The 18,245-nt window shown below is 47.0% G+C and overlaps 1 protein-coding gene across 4 annotated transcripts in view; it reads left to right on the top strand.

Annotated features, from left to right (window-relative positions):
• Window positions 1-18,245, top strand: part of LOC140411248 (phosphofurin acidic cluster sorting protein 1-like) — a 911,105-nt gene that overhangs the window by 352,921 nt on the left and 539,939 nt on the right. For 2 of the 4 annotated variants that reach the window (XM_072500371.1, XM_072500374.1), the window contains exons 7-9: window positions 824-910; window positions 3,881-3,940; window positions 13,952-14,103. In XM_072500371.1, coding sequence (XP_072356472.1) covers window positions 824-910; window positions 3,881-3,940; window positions 13,952-14,103 — 299 coding nt within the window. The remainder of the gene's footprint in view (window positions 1-823; window positions 911-3,880; window positions 3,941-13,951; window positions 14,104-18,245) is intronic. The other 2 variants (XM_072500372.1, XM_072500373.1) reach the window with 2 other exon arrangements.

Genomic DNA, 18,245 nt, shown 5'->3' with positions numbered 1-18,245 from the left:
TGTAGCTCCTAGGGGGGTGTTTGTAAATATTTATGTACTTATGTCCCTACTCAGCTCAGCGGACCAAGCCTGCTGGGAAAACTGGTTCTGTTCTCTTGGCTGAAAAGTCAGTTTACAGTCTCTGAGTTTTTATGCTTGGGCAGTTCCAAAAGGGCCGAATTGCCCGAAAACCTTACACCCCTCACAAACAGATGGCTACTTATGTGCTACAAACAATATTGTCAATTGTACAGAGCTGCTGTTGTTGAGCTAGCACATAATACCCTACCAGTTATTTTATTCTCACTTTTTTGTTGTTGTTTGTTTTGTGTTTTGTGCGTGTTCCCTTCTCTTCTATGTATATATATGTATATGTATTCTATTTTGTGTACAAAACGGTAAATATACTTTGTTCAATAAGGGGGTCAGGGGTTATGGGGAGAAGGCAGGAGAATGGGGATGAGAAAATATCAGACATGATAGAATGGCGGTGCAGACCCGATGGGCCGAGTGGCCTAATTCTGCTCCTATGTCATATAGTCTTATGGAACTGTGTGGTTACTTTGTGAGAAAACTTCAGGACTAACTTCTTTACTCAGAGAAAGTGGTGAGAATGTGGAACTCACTTCCACAAGCAGTAGCTGAAGGGAATGGTGTTGAGGCATTTAAGGGGAAATTAAATAAACACGAGTGAGAAAGGAATGGAGGATTATGCAGATGAGATGAGGAAGGATGGGAGGAGGTTTGAGTGGAACATAAACACCAGGATGGATTGGTTTGGCCTGAAAGCCTGTTACTTTGCTGTAGACTCGGTGTAATTCTATATCACTTGATTTGTGTCCAGGATTTGTATGATGAAGACGATGAACTGAGAAAACCGAAGAAGACCCGGCGGAAAATGATCCGGACGACATCGATGACACGGGTAATGGTAATTAAGGCTGCGTTCTTGCTCATTGTAAGTCAGTTAAAGCAACGTTGGCGCCTAACCAGGGTTTCATTGTATCACGAGGAATGGTCAGCTCGCAGTTTGAGTTGGGTATAGTATGGCTTCAGCTGCATCTCTTTCTCGTTATTTATTTGAGCTGGACCAGTTTATTGATTAGAAATACTAGCACACACCATTCAACCTGAAGCTGCCATGCTGTGGTGAATGTCATTCCCGAATGAGGTGAGAGTGACTGCCCTTTAACTAAAAGGCAGCATCTGACCGAGTGTGGCATCACGGAGCCCGAGCTAAACTGGAGCCAATGGGAATCAGGGGGAAAACTCTCCGCTGGTTGGGGTCAGACCCGGCACAAAGGAAGATGGTTGTGGTGGTTGGAGGTCAATCATCTCAGCTCAAGGACATCACTGCAGGGGTTCCTCAGGGTCGTATCCGAGGCCCAACCATCTTCAGCTGCTTCACCAATGACCTTCCTTCCATCATAAGGTCAGAAGGGGGGATGTTTGCGGGTGACTGCACAATGTTCAGCACCATTCGCGACTCCTCAGATGGTGAAGCAGTCCCTGTCCAAATGCAGCAAGACCGGGACAATATCCAGGCTCGGGGCTGACAAGTTACATTCACACCACAAGTGCCAGACAATGACCATGGCCAAGACAATGACCATCTCCAATAAGAGAGAGTCTAACCATTAACCTTGACATTCAATCACTGAATCCCCCACTCTCAACAACCTGGGGGTTACCATTGACCAGAAACTGAACTGGGCTAGCCTGTGGCTCGATGAGTAACTCACCTCCTGACTTCCCAAAGCCTGTACACCATCTCAAGCCACAAGTCAGGAGTGTTGTGCCTGATGAGCGCAGCTCCAAAAACACTCAAGAAGCTGGAAACCACCCAGGACAAAGCAACCTCTTGATTGCTCCCCCTTCCACAAACATCCCCTCTAGTACTGACAGACAGTGTCAGCCACGTGGATTGCAGGAACTCACCAGGTTTCCTCAGGCAGCACCTTCCATACCCACGACACTACCATAAAGGACAAGAGCAGCAGATACCTGGGAACCCCACCACCTGGAGGTTCCCCTCCAAGTCACTCACCACCCTGACTTGAAAATATATCAGTAAGAAGTCTTACAATGACAGGTTAAATTCCAACAGGTTTGTATCGAATCACTAGCTTTCGGAGCACAGCTCCTTCACCTGAGGAAGGAGCAGTGCTCCGAAAGCTAGTGATTTGAACAAACCTGTTGGACTTTAACCTTGTGCTGTAAGACTTCTTACTGAGCTCACCCCAGTCCAACGCCGGCATCTCCACATCATGGAAAAATATCGCCGTTCCTTCACTGTCGCTGGGGCAGAAGTGGGGATGTTTGCGGATGACTGGACAATGTTCAGCACCGTTCACCATCCTGGAACTCCCTCCCTAACAGCACAGTGGCTGTACCTACACTCAAGGACTGTAGCGGTTCAAGAAGGCTACTCACCACCACCTCCTGAAGGGCAACTAGGGATGGGCAATAAATGCCGGTCTGACCAGCGACACCCCATGTCCTGTAAATTAATTCTTAAAAATGAAGTGGAAGGTAGCTCTACCAGTAGAGCTTTTACATTGAATTAAAGGCAATGAGGAAACAAATACTGCTGGGTTAGTGGGAGGGTAGACATTCCCCTGGGTCCTGGAGCAGCCTGATTGTTAAACCAGAGCAGTGTGACCTCGGAAAACCGGAGCTACATTCTGCAGTATAACCATAAACAATTATGTGGTGATCACTGGGGAAGGGAAGGTGAGAGGAGAGGCAGTCTTAACATCAGCACACAGATAAGTGATGTCAGTTTTTGATTGGAGGTAACATTTTCAATTCTGAATCTTTTAATGACTTTAACTAATGACTACTGCCTGTCATTCCTTGGTCTCCGAGATGGAGGTAGCTCGGTGGATATGATACCGGACTCAAAGGTCACCAAAAGCGATCACATTGAAGTGGATGGCCCAGCAGCACCCCCTCAGTATGAAGAGAGAGGCCAATTTACCAGGGCCGCTCACCGCAAGTCAAACCAGAAGATTCACATTCGTTCTGTGGAACCAAATCCACTCCCCCAAATCTGAGTCAAGTCCACCTGCCCCTTCACCTCACCCTCTGTGGGCCACTGCAAATGTTCCCAAACTTTCACCTTGTTCCTCACTGAGGGGAGGTGGTCCCTGGGATGGGGAAAGATTGGGAATGTAGCTCATGAGCAGTGAGCCAGTGTTCAAAGATCAGTGATCCCCCCTCCCCCCCCACCCTATCGCCCCACCACCCCACCGCCAATTCCAGTGGTTAATGCCAGATCGACTGCACTGCTTAGGCATGGTGGGTGCCTGGCTTGCCTGAAACATCTGGATGAGGCGTATCTGGCACCGGTGATCAAGCATCCTGTCTGAAAGGTTTAGGGGGAGAACCAGTTCCAAGCTCTCAGGTTACCTTGTCCACAGCAACAACATTGTCTCTATTTAGCTTCTGTTTGTCATTGCGATCTCCACGGGCCACTTTATTTTGATCAAGTGGCTCAGTGTGGATGTGCTGTTGGACATCCATCGATCTGTGTGCCCTGGCCCAGGGGATCATTCTACCTCCACTCTAGCCTGTGGTGGAGAGGCACCTCCCCATATAGCCTGGCTAAAGTTAGAAGTGGGACCCTGTCATTCTGCGGTGCCACACCTTGGTGCTCAAACCCACAGGGCTGAATTCTCTGCTGGCGGGAGTCTCCATTTTGCCGGGCAGCCCGGAGTTTGCCGACGGCATGGGGCTGCCCCAGGATGGGAGACCCCATTGACCAGCCGGCAAAACGAAGAATCCCGCCCGGGTGTCGCTGGAACCCGCCCACAGTGTGTGCAGGCCAGCTACATCCTACTTGCAATGTTGTGCGATCACAGCCTCACTTCACACCCTTTCCTTTTCTCTTCTCACTTAGCAACCAAACTTTAAACAGAAATTCGTTGCCTTGCTGAAGAGATTCAAAGTGACCGATGAGGTATGTATTGTTGGACCAGCTGTTGGGTGAACCGCCTTCCATCTATAGTTGCCACACTTTGATTGAGTACAACATTGGAGTGTACAGAATAGGTGATCAAAGCAGCAGCTCTGCGTCTCTCCCTTTCAAGCTCTGAAACTAACTCTGGAAAACCATCCTGCCTTGTCCACCTCCATTTACATACTTCAAAGATACATTTCACACTTCAGGTCTCATGATTTACCTGTTCTCAAATCCTTTAAAGAACACTCTTATTGAGATCCAGTCTATACCATGGTTAATTGATCCATCTGCCAATATTTATTACTAAATCACTAAAGTTACACATGAATCACACATGGTCAGTCTCCCTCTGTGACCCGAACAGGCGCCGGAATGTGGCGACGAGGGGATTTTCACAGTAACTTCATTGCAGTGTTAATGTAAGACTACTTGTGACACTAATATAGATTATCCCACTAACTTAATTCCTTGTGGACAATATATTATTATATGGGAAGCGGTGGGGTAGTGGTATTGTAATCCAGAGACCCAGGGTAACGCTCTGGGTACCCAGGTTCAAATCCCACAACAGCAGACGGTGAAATTTCAATTCAATAAAAATTATAAGTCTAATGATGACCATGAAGCTATTGCCAATTGTCATAAAAACCTGGTTCACTAATGCCCGTCAGGGAAGGAAATCTGCCGTCCTTACCCGGTCTACATGCGACTCCAGATCCACAGCAACGTGGTTGCCTCTCAGTTCAAGGGCAATTAGAGATGGGCAACAAATGGTGGCCCCGCCCATTCTTCCCAAGAACGAATTTAAAAAAAACAATACTCAGACATTTGGAGAACAGAATCCTTCCCTATCAGTACACTGCTATTCTCCTATTTATCGAAGAAAGCTTCTTACTCTGTGGTACAAGTCAGTCCGATTATTAACCCTTAATGCTCCAAATTGTACATGGGTTCAGCTTTCCTAAGTCTTAAATTTGTTTTTTTGATGAAAGAATCTCGTGTTTGCTGTGAGTGATCCCAGGGCATGACGTATAATTGATTTAGTTCCATTGTGTGTTTCTATTGAAACGTTTTGTTGCTCACTTCTGGGTTCCACAAATACACCAAGCCGCCAGGAACAACCCTGAATGTTCTCAAAATACGCTCCTGATTTCTGCCGAGACATTTCATAGATTATCATAGAATTTACAGTGCAGAAGGAGGCCATTCGGCCCATCGAGTCTACACCGGCCCCCGGAAAGAGCACCTTACCCAAGGTCAACGCCTCCACCCTATCCCCATAACCCAGTAACCCCACCCAACACTAAGGGCAATTTTGGACACTAATGGCAATTTATCATGGCCAATCCACCTAACCTGCACATCTTTGGACTGTGGGAGGAAACCGGAGCACCCGGAGGAAACCCACGCACACACGGGGAGAACGTGCAGACTCCACACAGACAGTGACCCAAGCTGGAATCGAACCTGGGACCCTGGAGCTGTGAAGCAATTGTGCTATCCACAATGCTACCGTGCTGCCCAAAATTTGAAACTAGTGTGTCCAAATTCCCAGTCCCGATTACTGTTGTTGCTTTGAAAGGGGCGGGGAACTGTGCAGTTTGATATTTATTATAGAGAGAACATGAAACCCTTCGGAAATGGAGGAGAGACCTGAGAAACTGTGAGTCTCCCATGTGTCAGGACAGACATAGATAGGTTCATAAGGTACAGGAGCAGAATCCGGTCATTTGGCACAATGAGTTTGCTCCGCCATTCAATCATGCCTGATCTCATCCTGGCCTCAACTCCACCGTCCTGCCCGTTCTCCATAACCCTTCAACCATTACCAATTGAAAATCTGTCTAACTAGAACAAAGAAATGTACAGCACAGGAACAGGCCCTTCAGCCCTCCAAGCCCGTGCCGACCATGCTGCCCGACTAAACTACAATCTTCTACACTTCCTGGGTCCGTATCCCTCTATTCCCATCCTATTCATATATTTGTCAAGATGCCCCTTAAATGTCCCTATCGTCCCTGCTTCCACTACCTCCTCCGGTAGCGAGTTCCAGGCACCCACTACCCTCTGCGTAAAAAACTTGCCTCGTACATCTACTCTAAACCTTGCCCCTCTCACCTTAAACCTATGTCCCCTAGTAATTGACCTCTCTGCCCTGGGGAAAAGCCTCTGACTATCCACTCTGTCTATGCCCCTCCTAATTTTGTAGACCTCTATCAGGTCGCCCCTCAACCTCCTTCGTTCCAGTGAGAACAAACCGAGTTTATTCAACCGCTCCTCATAGCTAATGCCCTCCATACCAGGAAACATTCTGGTAAATCTCTTCTGCACCCTCTCTAAAGCCTCCACATCCTTCTGGTAGTGTGGCGACCAGAATTGAACACTATACTCCAAGTGTGGCCTAACTAAGGTTCTATACAGCTGCAACATGACTTGCCAATTCTTATACTCAATGCCCCGGCCAATGAAGGCAAGCATGCCGTATGCCTTCTTGACTACCTTCTCCACCTGTGTTGCCCCTTTCAGTGACCTGTGGACCTGTACTCCTAGATCTCTCTGACTTTCAATACTCTTGAGGGTTCTACCATTCACTGTATATTCCCTACCTGCATTAGGCCTTCCAAAATGCATTACCTCACATTTGTCCGGATTAAACTCCATCTGCCATCTCTCCGCCCAAGTCTCCAAACAATCTAAACCCTGCTGTATCCTCTGACAGTCCTCATCGCTATCCGCAATTCCACTAACCTTTGTGTCGTCTGCAAACTTACTAATCAGACCAGTTACATTTTCCTCCAAATCATTTATATATACTACAAAGAGCAAAGGTCCCAGCGCTGATCCCTGTGGAACACCACTGGTCACAGCCCTCCAATTAAAAAAGCATCCCTCCATTGCTACTCTCTGCCTTCTATGGCCTAGCCAGTTCTGTATCCACCTTGCCAGCTCACCCATGATCCCGTGTGACTTCACCTTTTGTACTAGTCTACCATGAGGGACCTTGTCAAAGGCCTTACTGAAGTCCATATAGACAACATCCACTGCCCTACCTGCATCAATCATCTTAGTGACCTCCTCGAAAAACTCTATCAAGTTAGTGAGACACGCCCCTTAAATTACTCACTGTCCCAGCATGCACTGCACCCTGGGGTAGCGAATTCCACAGATTCACAACCCTTTGGGAGAAATAGTTTCTCCTCAAATCTGTTTTAAATTTGCTCCCTCTTATCTGAAGATGTCTCGTTTTCGAATGCCCCACAAGAGGAAGCATCAGCTCCATGTCTACTTTATCCACACCTTTTATCATCTTGTATACTTCAATTAGATTATCATAGAATTTACAGTGCAGAAGGAGGCCATTCGGCCCATCGAGTCTGCTCCGGCTCTTGGAAAGAGCACCCCACCCAAGGTCAACACCTCCACCCTATCCCCATAACCCAGTAAACCCACCCAACACTAAGGGCAATTTTGGATACTAAGGGCAATTTATCATGGCCAATCCACCTAACCTGCACATCTTTGGACTGTGGGAGGAAACCGGAGCATCCGGAGGAAACCCACGCACACACGGGGAGGATGTGCAGACTCCGCACAGACAGTGACCCAAGCCGGGAATCGAACCTGGGACCCTGGAGCTGTGAAGCAATTGTGCTATCCACAATGCTACCGTGCTCCCCTCATTCTTTCTAACTCTAAAGAGTATAGGCCTAAACTGCTCAATCTCTCCACATATGACAAACCTCTCATCTCTGGAATCAATCGAGTGAACCTCCTCTGAACTGCCTCCAATGCCACTACATCTTTCCTCAAATAAGGGGACCAAAACTGTGCCCAATACTCCAGGTGCGGTCTTACCAATGCCTTGTACAGTTGCAACAACGCTTCCTGACCTTTATACTCTATTCCTTTTGCTATAAATGCCAACATTTCATTTGTTTTTTTTATTACCTCTGACAATGATAATAATCTCTCTTGTCACAAGTAGGTTTACACTAACACTGCAATGAGGTTACTGTGAAAAGCCCCTAGTCACCACATTCCGGAGCCTGTTCGGGTCACAGAGGGAGATTTCAGAATGTCCAATCCACCTAACAGCACGTCTTTCGGGACTTGTGGGAGGAAACCGGAGCACCCGGAGGAAACCCACGCAGACACTCAGAGAACGTACAGACTCTGCACAGACAGTGACTCAAGCCGGGAATCGAACCTGGGAGCCAGGTGCTGTGAAGCAACAGTGCTAACCACTGTGCTACCCTGCTGCCCATGTATTCTGTACCTACATGTTCGTTTTCTGACTCATGCACGAGGACACCCAGATCCCTCTGTATCGGAGCTCCCCAAAGTCTCTCCCCATTTACATAATAAATGTCTTCTCATTTTTCCGACCAAAATGCATGACCAGCTTAAATCTGCCACATTTTGGCCCATTGTCCTAACCTATCTTTATCCATTTGTAAGGTTCTTATTTCCTCATTAATTCGCAAGGTGATATCACATGGGTTTAGGAGTAATTTATTAGATAGAAGACTGGCTGACGGACAGGAGCCAGAGAGTGGGGATGAAGGAGTCTTTTTCTGGATGGTAAGATGTAACGAGTGGGGGGCCACAGGATTCGGTCCTTGAGCCCCAGCTATTTACAATCTAGATTAACGACTTGGACACAGGGATAGAAGGTTCTAAAACCAAATTTGCAGGTGGCACTAAAATAGGTGGGGCAGTAAGTTGAAATGAGGGAATAAGAACCTTACAAATGGATATAGATAGGTTAGGAGAGTGGGCAAAAATGTGAGCTTTTAATTTTCTGCTCAATCTGTCAAAAATGTTACTAAAATCCATGAAGACGACATACTATTTCCTCAAAACATTCAGTCAAGTGAGTTGGACACGGCCTTCCCATTATAAACCAAAACAGGAAATTGGTCAATCTCAGCAGGTCTGACAGCATCTGTGGAGAGAGAAGTGAGATAACGTTTTAAATCCAGATGACTCTTTGTCAAAGCTGACAGCTTCCCTTAATAAATCCTTGCTGACTGTCCTCTCTTTCTTTGATTTGATTTGTTGTCACGTGCACCGAGTATTGTACTGCGTGCAGTCCAGACAGATTGTTCTGTACATGATAAAACATAGGACACATAAATACGCAATGTAAATACATAGACACAGGCATCGGGTGAAGCATACAGGAGTGCAGTACTGCTCAGTAGAGAAGATGTGTGAAGGGATCAGATCAGTCCATAAGAGGGTCATTTAGGAATCTGGTGACAGTGGGGAAGAAGCTGTTTTTGAGTCTGTTCGTGCATGTTCTCAGACTTCTGTATCTCCTGCCAGATGGAAGAAGTTGGAAGAGTGAGTAAGCCGGGTGGGAGGGATCTTTGATTATGCTGCCCCCTTTCCCCAGGCAGCGGGAGGTGTAGATGGAGTCAATGGATAATAACAATAATAATCGCTTATTGTCACAAGTAGGCTTCAATGAAGTTACTATGAAAAGCCCCTAGTTGCCACATTCCGGCACCTGTTCAGGGAAGCTGGCCTTGTTCTGCATTACAAGCCAGCTGTTTAGCCCATTGTGCTAAACCAGCCCCTGATATGGGGATGGGAGGCAGGATCGTGTGATGGACTGGGCGGTGTTCATGACTGTGTAGTTTCCTACGGTACTTTGCACCTTGGAAGATTGTGATTGAGGGTAAGGTTTGTAGAGGACTGGAAAGCTTTAATGTTGAAAGCGATTTCAAGTTAATCCAAGATGTGAAGATGCCGGCATTGGACTGGGGTGAGCACAGTAAGAAGTCTTACAACACCAGGTTGAAGTCCAACAGGTTTGTTTCAAATCACTAGCTTTCGGAGCACTGCTCCTTCCTCAGGTGAGTAATGAAGGAGCTGTGCTCCGAAAGCTAGTGATTCCAAACAAAACTTGGACTTTACCCTGGTGTTGTAAATTAATCCAAGAAGCACCAGATTCAGAACTGGCTGATTAATGGCCAGTATAAGACCACTGAGGTAAAACTCTATTTGGAGGTGGGTGGGGAAAAGTGTGTTTCTGTGGAGAGAGGAACTTGATGGAATGAATGCACTAACTCATCAATATCTAGCGTCAAAGGACTTGCTTTGGTCAGTTCCTCTTTAGAAGATGATGGCACAGTGGTTAGCACTGCTGCCTCACTGCACCAGGGACCCGGGTTCGATTCCGACCTCGGGTGACTGTGCGGAGTTTGCACGTTCTCCCCCGTGTCTGCGTGGGTTTCCTCCAAGTGCTCCGGTTTCCTCCCACAGTCCAAAGATGTGCAGGTGGATTGGTCATTCTAAATTGTACCTTAGTGTCCAAAAGGTGGGTGTGGTTATGGGTGGAGATGAGGGGCTGGCGAGTGGGCCTAGGTAGGGTGTAGGAGGGTCGGCGTAGGCTTGATGGGCCGAATGGCCTCCTTCTGCACTGTCGGGATTCCATGATTTATCCTGTCTCACAGAACGTTTCCCAATAATTTGCTCACGTCTGACTGGCCTGTAATTACTGAGTTTATCTCCTCCCTTTTTAAACAGCGGCACATTAGCTATCCTCAGAGAGGATTGTAAAATAGTGGTCAGAGCCTCCGCGATTTCCTCCTTTACTTCTCTTTGCAGCTTGAGATGCATTTGATCTGAACCTGGGAATTATCGATTTTCATAGATGCTGAAACTTTTACATTTCCGACCTCACGTTTCTCTAAGTATGAAGTGGACAGAGAGCAATATAGGAATAGGCAAGAGCTGTGCCCCATCTTTGCTATTGAGAAACCTTCACTGAAAACCTGAATAACCTTGTCCTGACCGACTGGAAGATACACCTTCCATCTGCACTCAGCTTTCATGTGGGCAGAAAGAGGAAAGACTTTACGCTTAGAATACTTATTCGGAACTCAGAATGCACCAAAGCACTGATAATCAATTCAGTACTTTTGAAGTGTATTCAAAAGTGGTCGTAGTGGAATGTAGGAAACACTATGGCCAATGCGTGCATAGCAGGGCAGCACGGTTGCACAGTGGCTAGCACTGTGGCTTCACAGCACCAGGGTCCCAGGTTCGATTCCCCGCTGGGTCACTGTCTGTGCGGAGTCTGCACGTTCTCCCCGTGTCTGCGTGGGTTTCCTCCGGGTGCTCCGGTTTCCTCCCACAGTCCAAAGATGTGCAGGTTAGTTGGATTGGCCATGATAAATTGCCCTTGGTGACCAAAAAGGTTAGGAGGGGGTATTGGGTTATGGGGATAGGGTGAAAGTGCGGGCTTAAGTGGGTCGGCGCAGATGGGCCGAATGGCCTCCTTCTGCACTGTATGTTCTATGTTAAAAGATCCCATCAGCAGCAATTTGATATTGACTAAATCTCCTGTTTGTTTATTGCTGTTGGTTAAGAGATAGAGAATGGTCAGGAATTTCAAGAGAGCTGACCTTCATAATAATGCCACGGGATCTTTTACATCCACCTTGACGGCACCTCTGGCAATGCAGCACTGGGTCAGTACTGCACTGAAGTAGCCCCTAGATTTTTATGTTCAAGACTCTGAAGTGGGACTTGAACCGGCGACCTGCTTTAGAGGCAGGTGTGCTACCAACTGAGCCATGGCTGATACATAGGGCCATCAACCAGTGTGGATCATGCCCTGCTATGCACGCATTGGCCATAGTGTTTCCTACATTCCACTACGACCACTTTTGAATACACTTCAAAAGTACTGAATTGATTATCAGTGCTTTGGTGCATTCTGAGTTCCGAATAAGTATTCTAAGCGTAAAGTCTTTCCTCTTTCTGCCCACATGAAAGCTGAGTGCAGATGGAAGGTGTATCTTCCAGTCGGTCAGGACAAGGTTATTCAGGTTTTCAGTGAAGGTTTCTCAATAGCAAAGATGGGGCCCAGCTCTTGCCTATTCCTATATTGCTCTCTGTCCACTTCATACTTAGAGAACATACAAAGTGGCAAAAATTAGTGGGAGACTAGAGGACTGGGAAGTCTTTAGGGGACAACAGAAATCTACTAAAAAAGCTATAAAGAAGAGTAAGGTAGACTATGAAAGTAAACTGGCTCAGAACATAAAAGCAGATAGTAAAAGCTTCTACAAATATATAAGACAAAAAAGAGTGGCTAAGGTAAATATTGGTCCTTTGGAAGATGAGAAGGGAGATTTAATAATAGGAGACGGGGAAATGGCTGAGGAGCTGAACAGGTTTTTTGGATCAGTCTTCACAGTGGAAGACACAAATAACATGCCAGTGACTGATGGAAATAAGGATATGATAGGTGAGGACCTTGAGATGATTGTAATCACTAAGGAGGCAGTATTGGGCAAGCTAATGGGGCTATAGGTAGACAAGTCTCCTGGCCCTGATGGGATGCATCCCAGAGTGTTAAAAGAGATGGCTAGGGAAATTGTCAACGCACTAGTGATAATTTATCAAAATTCACTAGACTCTGGGGTGGCCCCAGAGGATTGGAAAGTAGCAAACGTGACACCACTGTTTTAAAAAGGAGGTCGGCAGAAAGCGGGTAATTATAGGCCGGTAAGCTTAACTTCGGTTGTAGGGAAAATGCTGGAATCTATCATTAAGGAGGAAATAGCGGGGCACCTGGAGGGAAATTGTCCCATTGGGCAGACGCAGCATGGGTTCACAAAGGGTAGGTCGTGTCTGACTAATTTGGTAGAATATTTTGAGGACGTTACCAGTGCAGTAGATAACGGGGAGCCAATGGATGTGGTATATATGGATTTCCAGAAAGCTTTTGACAAGGTGCCACACAAAAGGTTGCTGCATAAACTAAAGATGCATGGCATTGAGGGTAAAGTGGTAGCATGGGTAGAGGATTGGTTAACTAACAGAAAGCAGAGAGTGGGGATAAATGGGTGTTTCTCTGGTTGGCAACCTGTAACTAGTGGGGTCCCTCAAGGATCAGTGTTGGGCCCGCAGTTGTTCACAATTTACATAGACGATTTGGAGTTGGGGACCAAGTGCAATGTGTCAAAGTTTGCAGACGACACTAAGATGAGTGGTAAAGCAAAAAGGGCAGAGGATACCGGAAGTCTGCAGAAGGATTTGGATAGGTTAGGTGAATGGGCTCGGGTCTGGCAGATGGAATTCAATGTTGCCAAGTGTGAGGCTATCCATTTTGGGAGGAATAACAGCAGAATGGATTATTATTTAAACGGTAAGATGTTAAAACATGCTGCTGTGCAGAGGGACCTGGGTGTGCTGGTGCACGAGTCGCAAAAAGTTGGTGTGCAGGTGCCACAGGTGATTAAGAAGGCTAATCGAGTTTTGTCCTTCATTGCTAGAGGGATGGAGTTCAAGACGAGTGAGGTTATGCTGCAATTGTATAGGGTGTTGGTGAGGCCACATCTGGAGTTTTGTGTTCAGTTTTGGTCTCCTTACCTGAGAAAGGTCATATTGGCACTGGAGGGAGTGCAAAGGAGATTCACTAGGTTGATCCCAGAGTTGAGGGGATTAGATTATGACGAGAGGTTGAGTAGACTGGGACTGTACTCATTGGAGTTTAAAAGGATGAGGGGGGATCTTATTGAGACATATAAAATTATGAAGGGAATAGATAGGATAGATGCGGGCAGGTTGTTTCCACTGGTCGGGGAAAGCAGAACTAGGGGCATAGCCTCAAAATAAGGGGAGGTAGATTTAGGACGGAGTGTAGGAGGAACCTCTTCACCCAAAGGGTTGTGAATCTCTGGAATTCCTTGCCCAGTGAAGCAGTTGAGGCTCCTTCTTTAAACGTTTTTAAGAAAAAGATAGATGCCTTTCTAAAGAATAAAGGGATTAAGGGTTATGGTGTACGGGCCGGAGAGTGGAGCTGAGTCCACAAAAGATCAGCCATGATCTCATTGAATGGCGGAGCAGGCTCGAGGGGCCAGATGGCCTACTCCTGTTCCTAGTTCTTATGTTCTTATGTTCTTCTGGAGCGTCACTCACGCGGAGGACTGACTCTGATAGCAGTGTCTTTCTGATAGTTACATTGTGCTGATTTCTTTTGTGTGTAAGGTGCTGGACTCTGATCCTGTGGACCAAACCCAGGAAGCAGAGGAGGATCTTGACCTACTTTACGAAAGCCTGGAAGTTTACAACCCCAGTGACAGTGGCCCAGAAATGGAGGACAACGAAAGCGTTCTCAGCACCCCAAAGCCGAAACTAAAGTAAGCGATACAGACCGACTGCAGTATCGGCAGCAGAGTTCACCCTGAGGTCTTGTTATTCACAAAGTTAAGTTGGAGAAGCTGGGGTTGTTCACCTTGGAGCAGGGGGGATTGAATGGAGATTTGATCAAGGTGGACAAGGTGATGACCAGTTTAGATAAGGTGGACAAAGAAAAGCTGATCCCATTGGCCGATGGTGCAATGACGAGAGACTTGGATTGAAGGGTTTGGATAAGAGATTCTTCTTTTTTCTTTTCATACAAAGCAGATGGAGGCCATTCGGCCCATTGAGTCTGTACCAGCCCCTGGAAAGAGCACCCCACCCAAGCCCATGCTTCCACCCTATCCCCGTAACCCTTCTAAGGGGCAATTTAGCATGGCCAATCCACCTAACCTGCACACCGTTGGACAAGGATTCTCGGATGGGAACAGATGGGTGGTAGACGAACAAGTTTATGCAGCCTATGGCTGCCTTTGAAGGCGGTGAAAGCAAAAATTATGAACCATTTCAAACGGAAATTGGATGAGCACTTGAGGGAAATAAACTTGCAGGAGTGGGCAGCACGGTAGCATTGTGGATAGCACAATTGCTTCACAGCTCCAGGGTCCCAGGTTCGATTCCCGGCTTGGGTCACTGTCTGTGCGGAGTCTGCACATCCTCCCCGTGTGTGCGTGGGTTTCCTCCGGGTGCTCCGGTTTCCTCCCACAGTCCAAAGATGTGCAGGTTAGGTGGATTGGCCATGCTAAATTGCCCTCAGTGTCCAAAATTGGCCTTAGTATTGGGTGGGGTTACTGGGTAATGGGGATAGGGTGGAGGTGTGGGCTTGGGTGGGGTGCTCTTTCCAAGGGCCGGTGCAGACTTGATGGGCCAAATGGCCTCCTTCAGCACTGTAAATTCTATGAATGCAGAGATAGAGCCGGGGAATGTGATGACTGGATTGCTTTGCAGAAAGCCAGCATGGACAAGGTGGATTTCTCCTGTGCTGATGTGAGGCAAAGTTCAGCTTACCCAGTAAACATCTATAGAACTGCCAGCTGCCAATTCATACCAATACGTAGCAATGAGGAGCTACTTTCACTATCACTACACACCTCCTCCTAGCTGTTTATGGTATGGAATCAGCAATGCCTCGGAACAGGAGGGCAGGGGAAGAAGAAGGATCAATTGACCTCTGGTCTTGAGTTGGGCAGATTTTGTTGTCTATCCTAGATGCCCGAACAACTGAGAGACTTAAGAATAAAGCTCATAGAAATAAAATGTTGGCAGGACCATCTATAGCGGTAGATTCCCTTCTATACCCTGCACCGTTTCCTCATCAACACTGTACTTACATGGCTTACATTGGCAATGCTTTAATTTTAAAGTCCTCATCCTTCTTTCAATTCCTAGCAAGGCCTTATCGAATTTATAGTGCAGAAGGAGGCCATTCGGCCCATCAGGTCTGCACCCTACTAAGCCCACACCTCCACCCTATCCCCATAACCTCACCTCACCTTTCTGACACTAAGGGCAATTTATCACGGCCAATCCACCTAACCTGCACATCTTTGGACTGTGGGAGGAAACCGGAGCACCCGGAGGAAACCCACGCAGACACGGGGAGAACGTGCAGACTCCGGACAGACAGTGACCTAAGCCGGGAATCGAACCTGGGACCCTGGAGCTGTGAAGCCACAGTGCTAACCACTGTGCTACCATGTTGCCTCACCTCGTGCTATCTAATTCAGGTCCCTTGAGCATTCCCAATTTGGTGCCCTTGCCTGAGCTGCCGAGGCCATAACCTCTGGAATTCCCTCCCAAAACTGTTCTATCTTTCTTTCCCCCTTTAAGTCACTCTTAAAACCTACTTCTTTGATCAAGCCTTCAATCACCGACCCCAATATCTCTTTTTGTGGTTCTGTGTGAAATGTTATTCCATACTGCTTCTCAAGCACCTTGGGATGTTTCACTATCTTAAAAAGCAGAATACAAATATAATTGTTGTTGTTGAAGAACAACCGACGAGAAGGCTAGAATACAAGAGCAGCGATGTACTTCTGAGGCTGTACGAGGCTCTGGTCAGACCCCATTTGGAGTATTGTGAGCAGTTTTGGGCCCCGTATCTAAGGAAGGAAGTGCTGGCCCTGGAAAGGGTCCAGAGGAGGTTCACAAGAATGATCCCTGGAATGAAGAGCTTGTCGTATGAGGAACGGTTGAGGACTCTGGGTCTGTACTCGTTGGAGTTTAGAAAGATGATGAGAGGGGATCTTATTGAAACTTACAGGATACTGCGAGGCCTGGATAGAGTGAACGTGGAGAGAATGTTTCCACTTGTGGGAAAAACTAGAACCAGAGGACACCATCTCAGACTAAAGGGACGATCCTTTAAAACAGAGATGAGGAGGAATTTCTTCAGCTAGAGGGTGGTGAATCTGTGGAACTCTTTGCCGCAGAAGGCTGTGGAGGCCAAATCACAGTGTCTTTAAGACAGAGATAGATTGGTTCTTGATTAATAAGGGGATCAGGGGTTATGGGCAGAAGACTGGAGAATAGAAGCTTTCTGGTGTAACCCCCGTGGAGGTCACAGTAAAGAGTATCAGATTCCCCGTGACCTCCACAGAATATAACCTTCGCCAGTAACAAGGGGTGGGGGACCTGACCAGTATATAAACCCCGACCTGGGTGCATCGGGAAGGGAGACCATTCGGGGACTGGAGGTTACTGCAGATCAAAATAAACCCAGTCTTTGTTTTCTACCTGCCTGCCTGTGTGTGCTACTTTGGTGAATTCGACACTTTCACAGTTACTTTGATGTTTCACCAATGATCAGATTTCATTCTCACAATTAGTAACAATGACGAAACTAAAGCCGAGAAAATGCCCCTTTATCAGCCAGAAGAAGCCTGTGTATAAGAACATCCTTCACAACGTCAAGAGATCCCGAAACACTTTCCAACCAACTCATTACTTATTTAAGTGCAATCACGATTGGGATATAGGAAAGCAGCAGCAGTAACCTTCACAAACAACAAAGAAACTTCAACCATATCATGTGTCTGATTGAGGAACAGCAGCTAGAACCCCACTGACATTCTCCAAACACAACCTGGAGATCTTTTATATCCACCGTTAGACAGATCTCATTGAAAATAGGCACCTTGGCTAGCCCCCCACTGAGCAATGGGAGTATCGACCTGGTTATGTGCTAACAGCTCTGAAGTGGCCTGCAACCCACCCTTCCGACTCAGATGTAAACATGATATCCACTGACACATTCGGACAGAATTTACCAGGTTTCTGGGGGTGAGCTGTCTACATCACTGTTTGCATACCTCACTATACTTACTGGAGTTTAAACACACTGCATTGACTGTAAAGTGCTTTCAGACACGGTGTCTGTTTCTGACCAATCGATCTGGCCTGCGGAAGTAATTGTACATTCGGAGATAGTTAAATGGTTGCATTATCCCCAATAATTTGATTTTGAACATACTTTTTGTGGCACAGTGGTTAGCACTGCTGCCTCACAGTGCCAGGGACTGGGTTCAATTCCAGCCTCGGGTCACTGTCTGCGTGGAGTTTGCACTTTCTCACCGTATCTGCGTAGGTTTCCTCTGGGTGCTCTGTTTTCGTTCCACAGTCCAAATATGTGCAGGTTAGGTGGATTGGCCATGATAAATTGCCCTTAGTGTCTAAAACGGTTAAGTGGTGTTGTGGGGATAGGGTGGGGGGCGCGGGTCTCGGTAGAGTACTCTTTCAGAGGGTCGCTGCAAACGTGATGGGCCAAATGGCTTCCTTCTGCACTATAGGGATTCTATGATTTTTCTATGATGCCTCACCTTGTATTGCATGTATATGCCCCAATCATGATTTTAGCCCTTGTTAATTTATTAAAAATTGATTTGAGTTTAACCTGTGTTATGCTCCTCTTGCTCAACGTGGGAGCTCAGGGACGTCCCTGGCTCCTTCACATGTGGGACGTGTGTCCAGCTGCAGCTCTTGTTCGACTGCATGACGGCTCTGGAGCTGCGGATGGACTCACTTTGGAGCATCCGCGATGCTGAGGAGGTCGTGGATAGCACGTTTAGCAAATTGGTCACACCACAGATTAGGATTGCTGAGGGAGAAAGGGAATATGTGACCAAAAGGCAGAGAATGAGCA

Source organism: Scyliorhinus torazame, chromosome 4 (genome assembly GCF_047496885.1).
Source record: "Scyliorhinus torazame isolate Kashiwa2021f chromosome 4, sScyTor2.1, whole genome shotgun sequence".
Lineage (NCBI taxonomy): Eukaryota > Metazoa > Chordata > Chondrichthyes > Carcharhiniformes > Scyliorhinidae > Scyliorhinus > Scyliorhinus torazame.
This window is presented reverse-complemented; position numbering and strand designations above follow the sequence as displayed.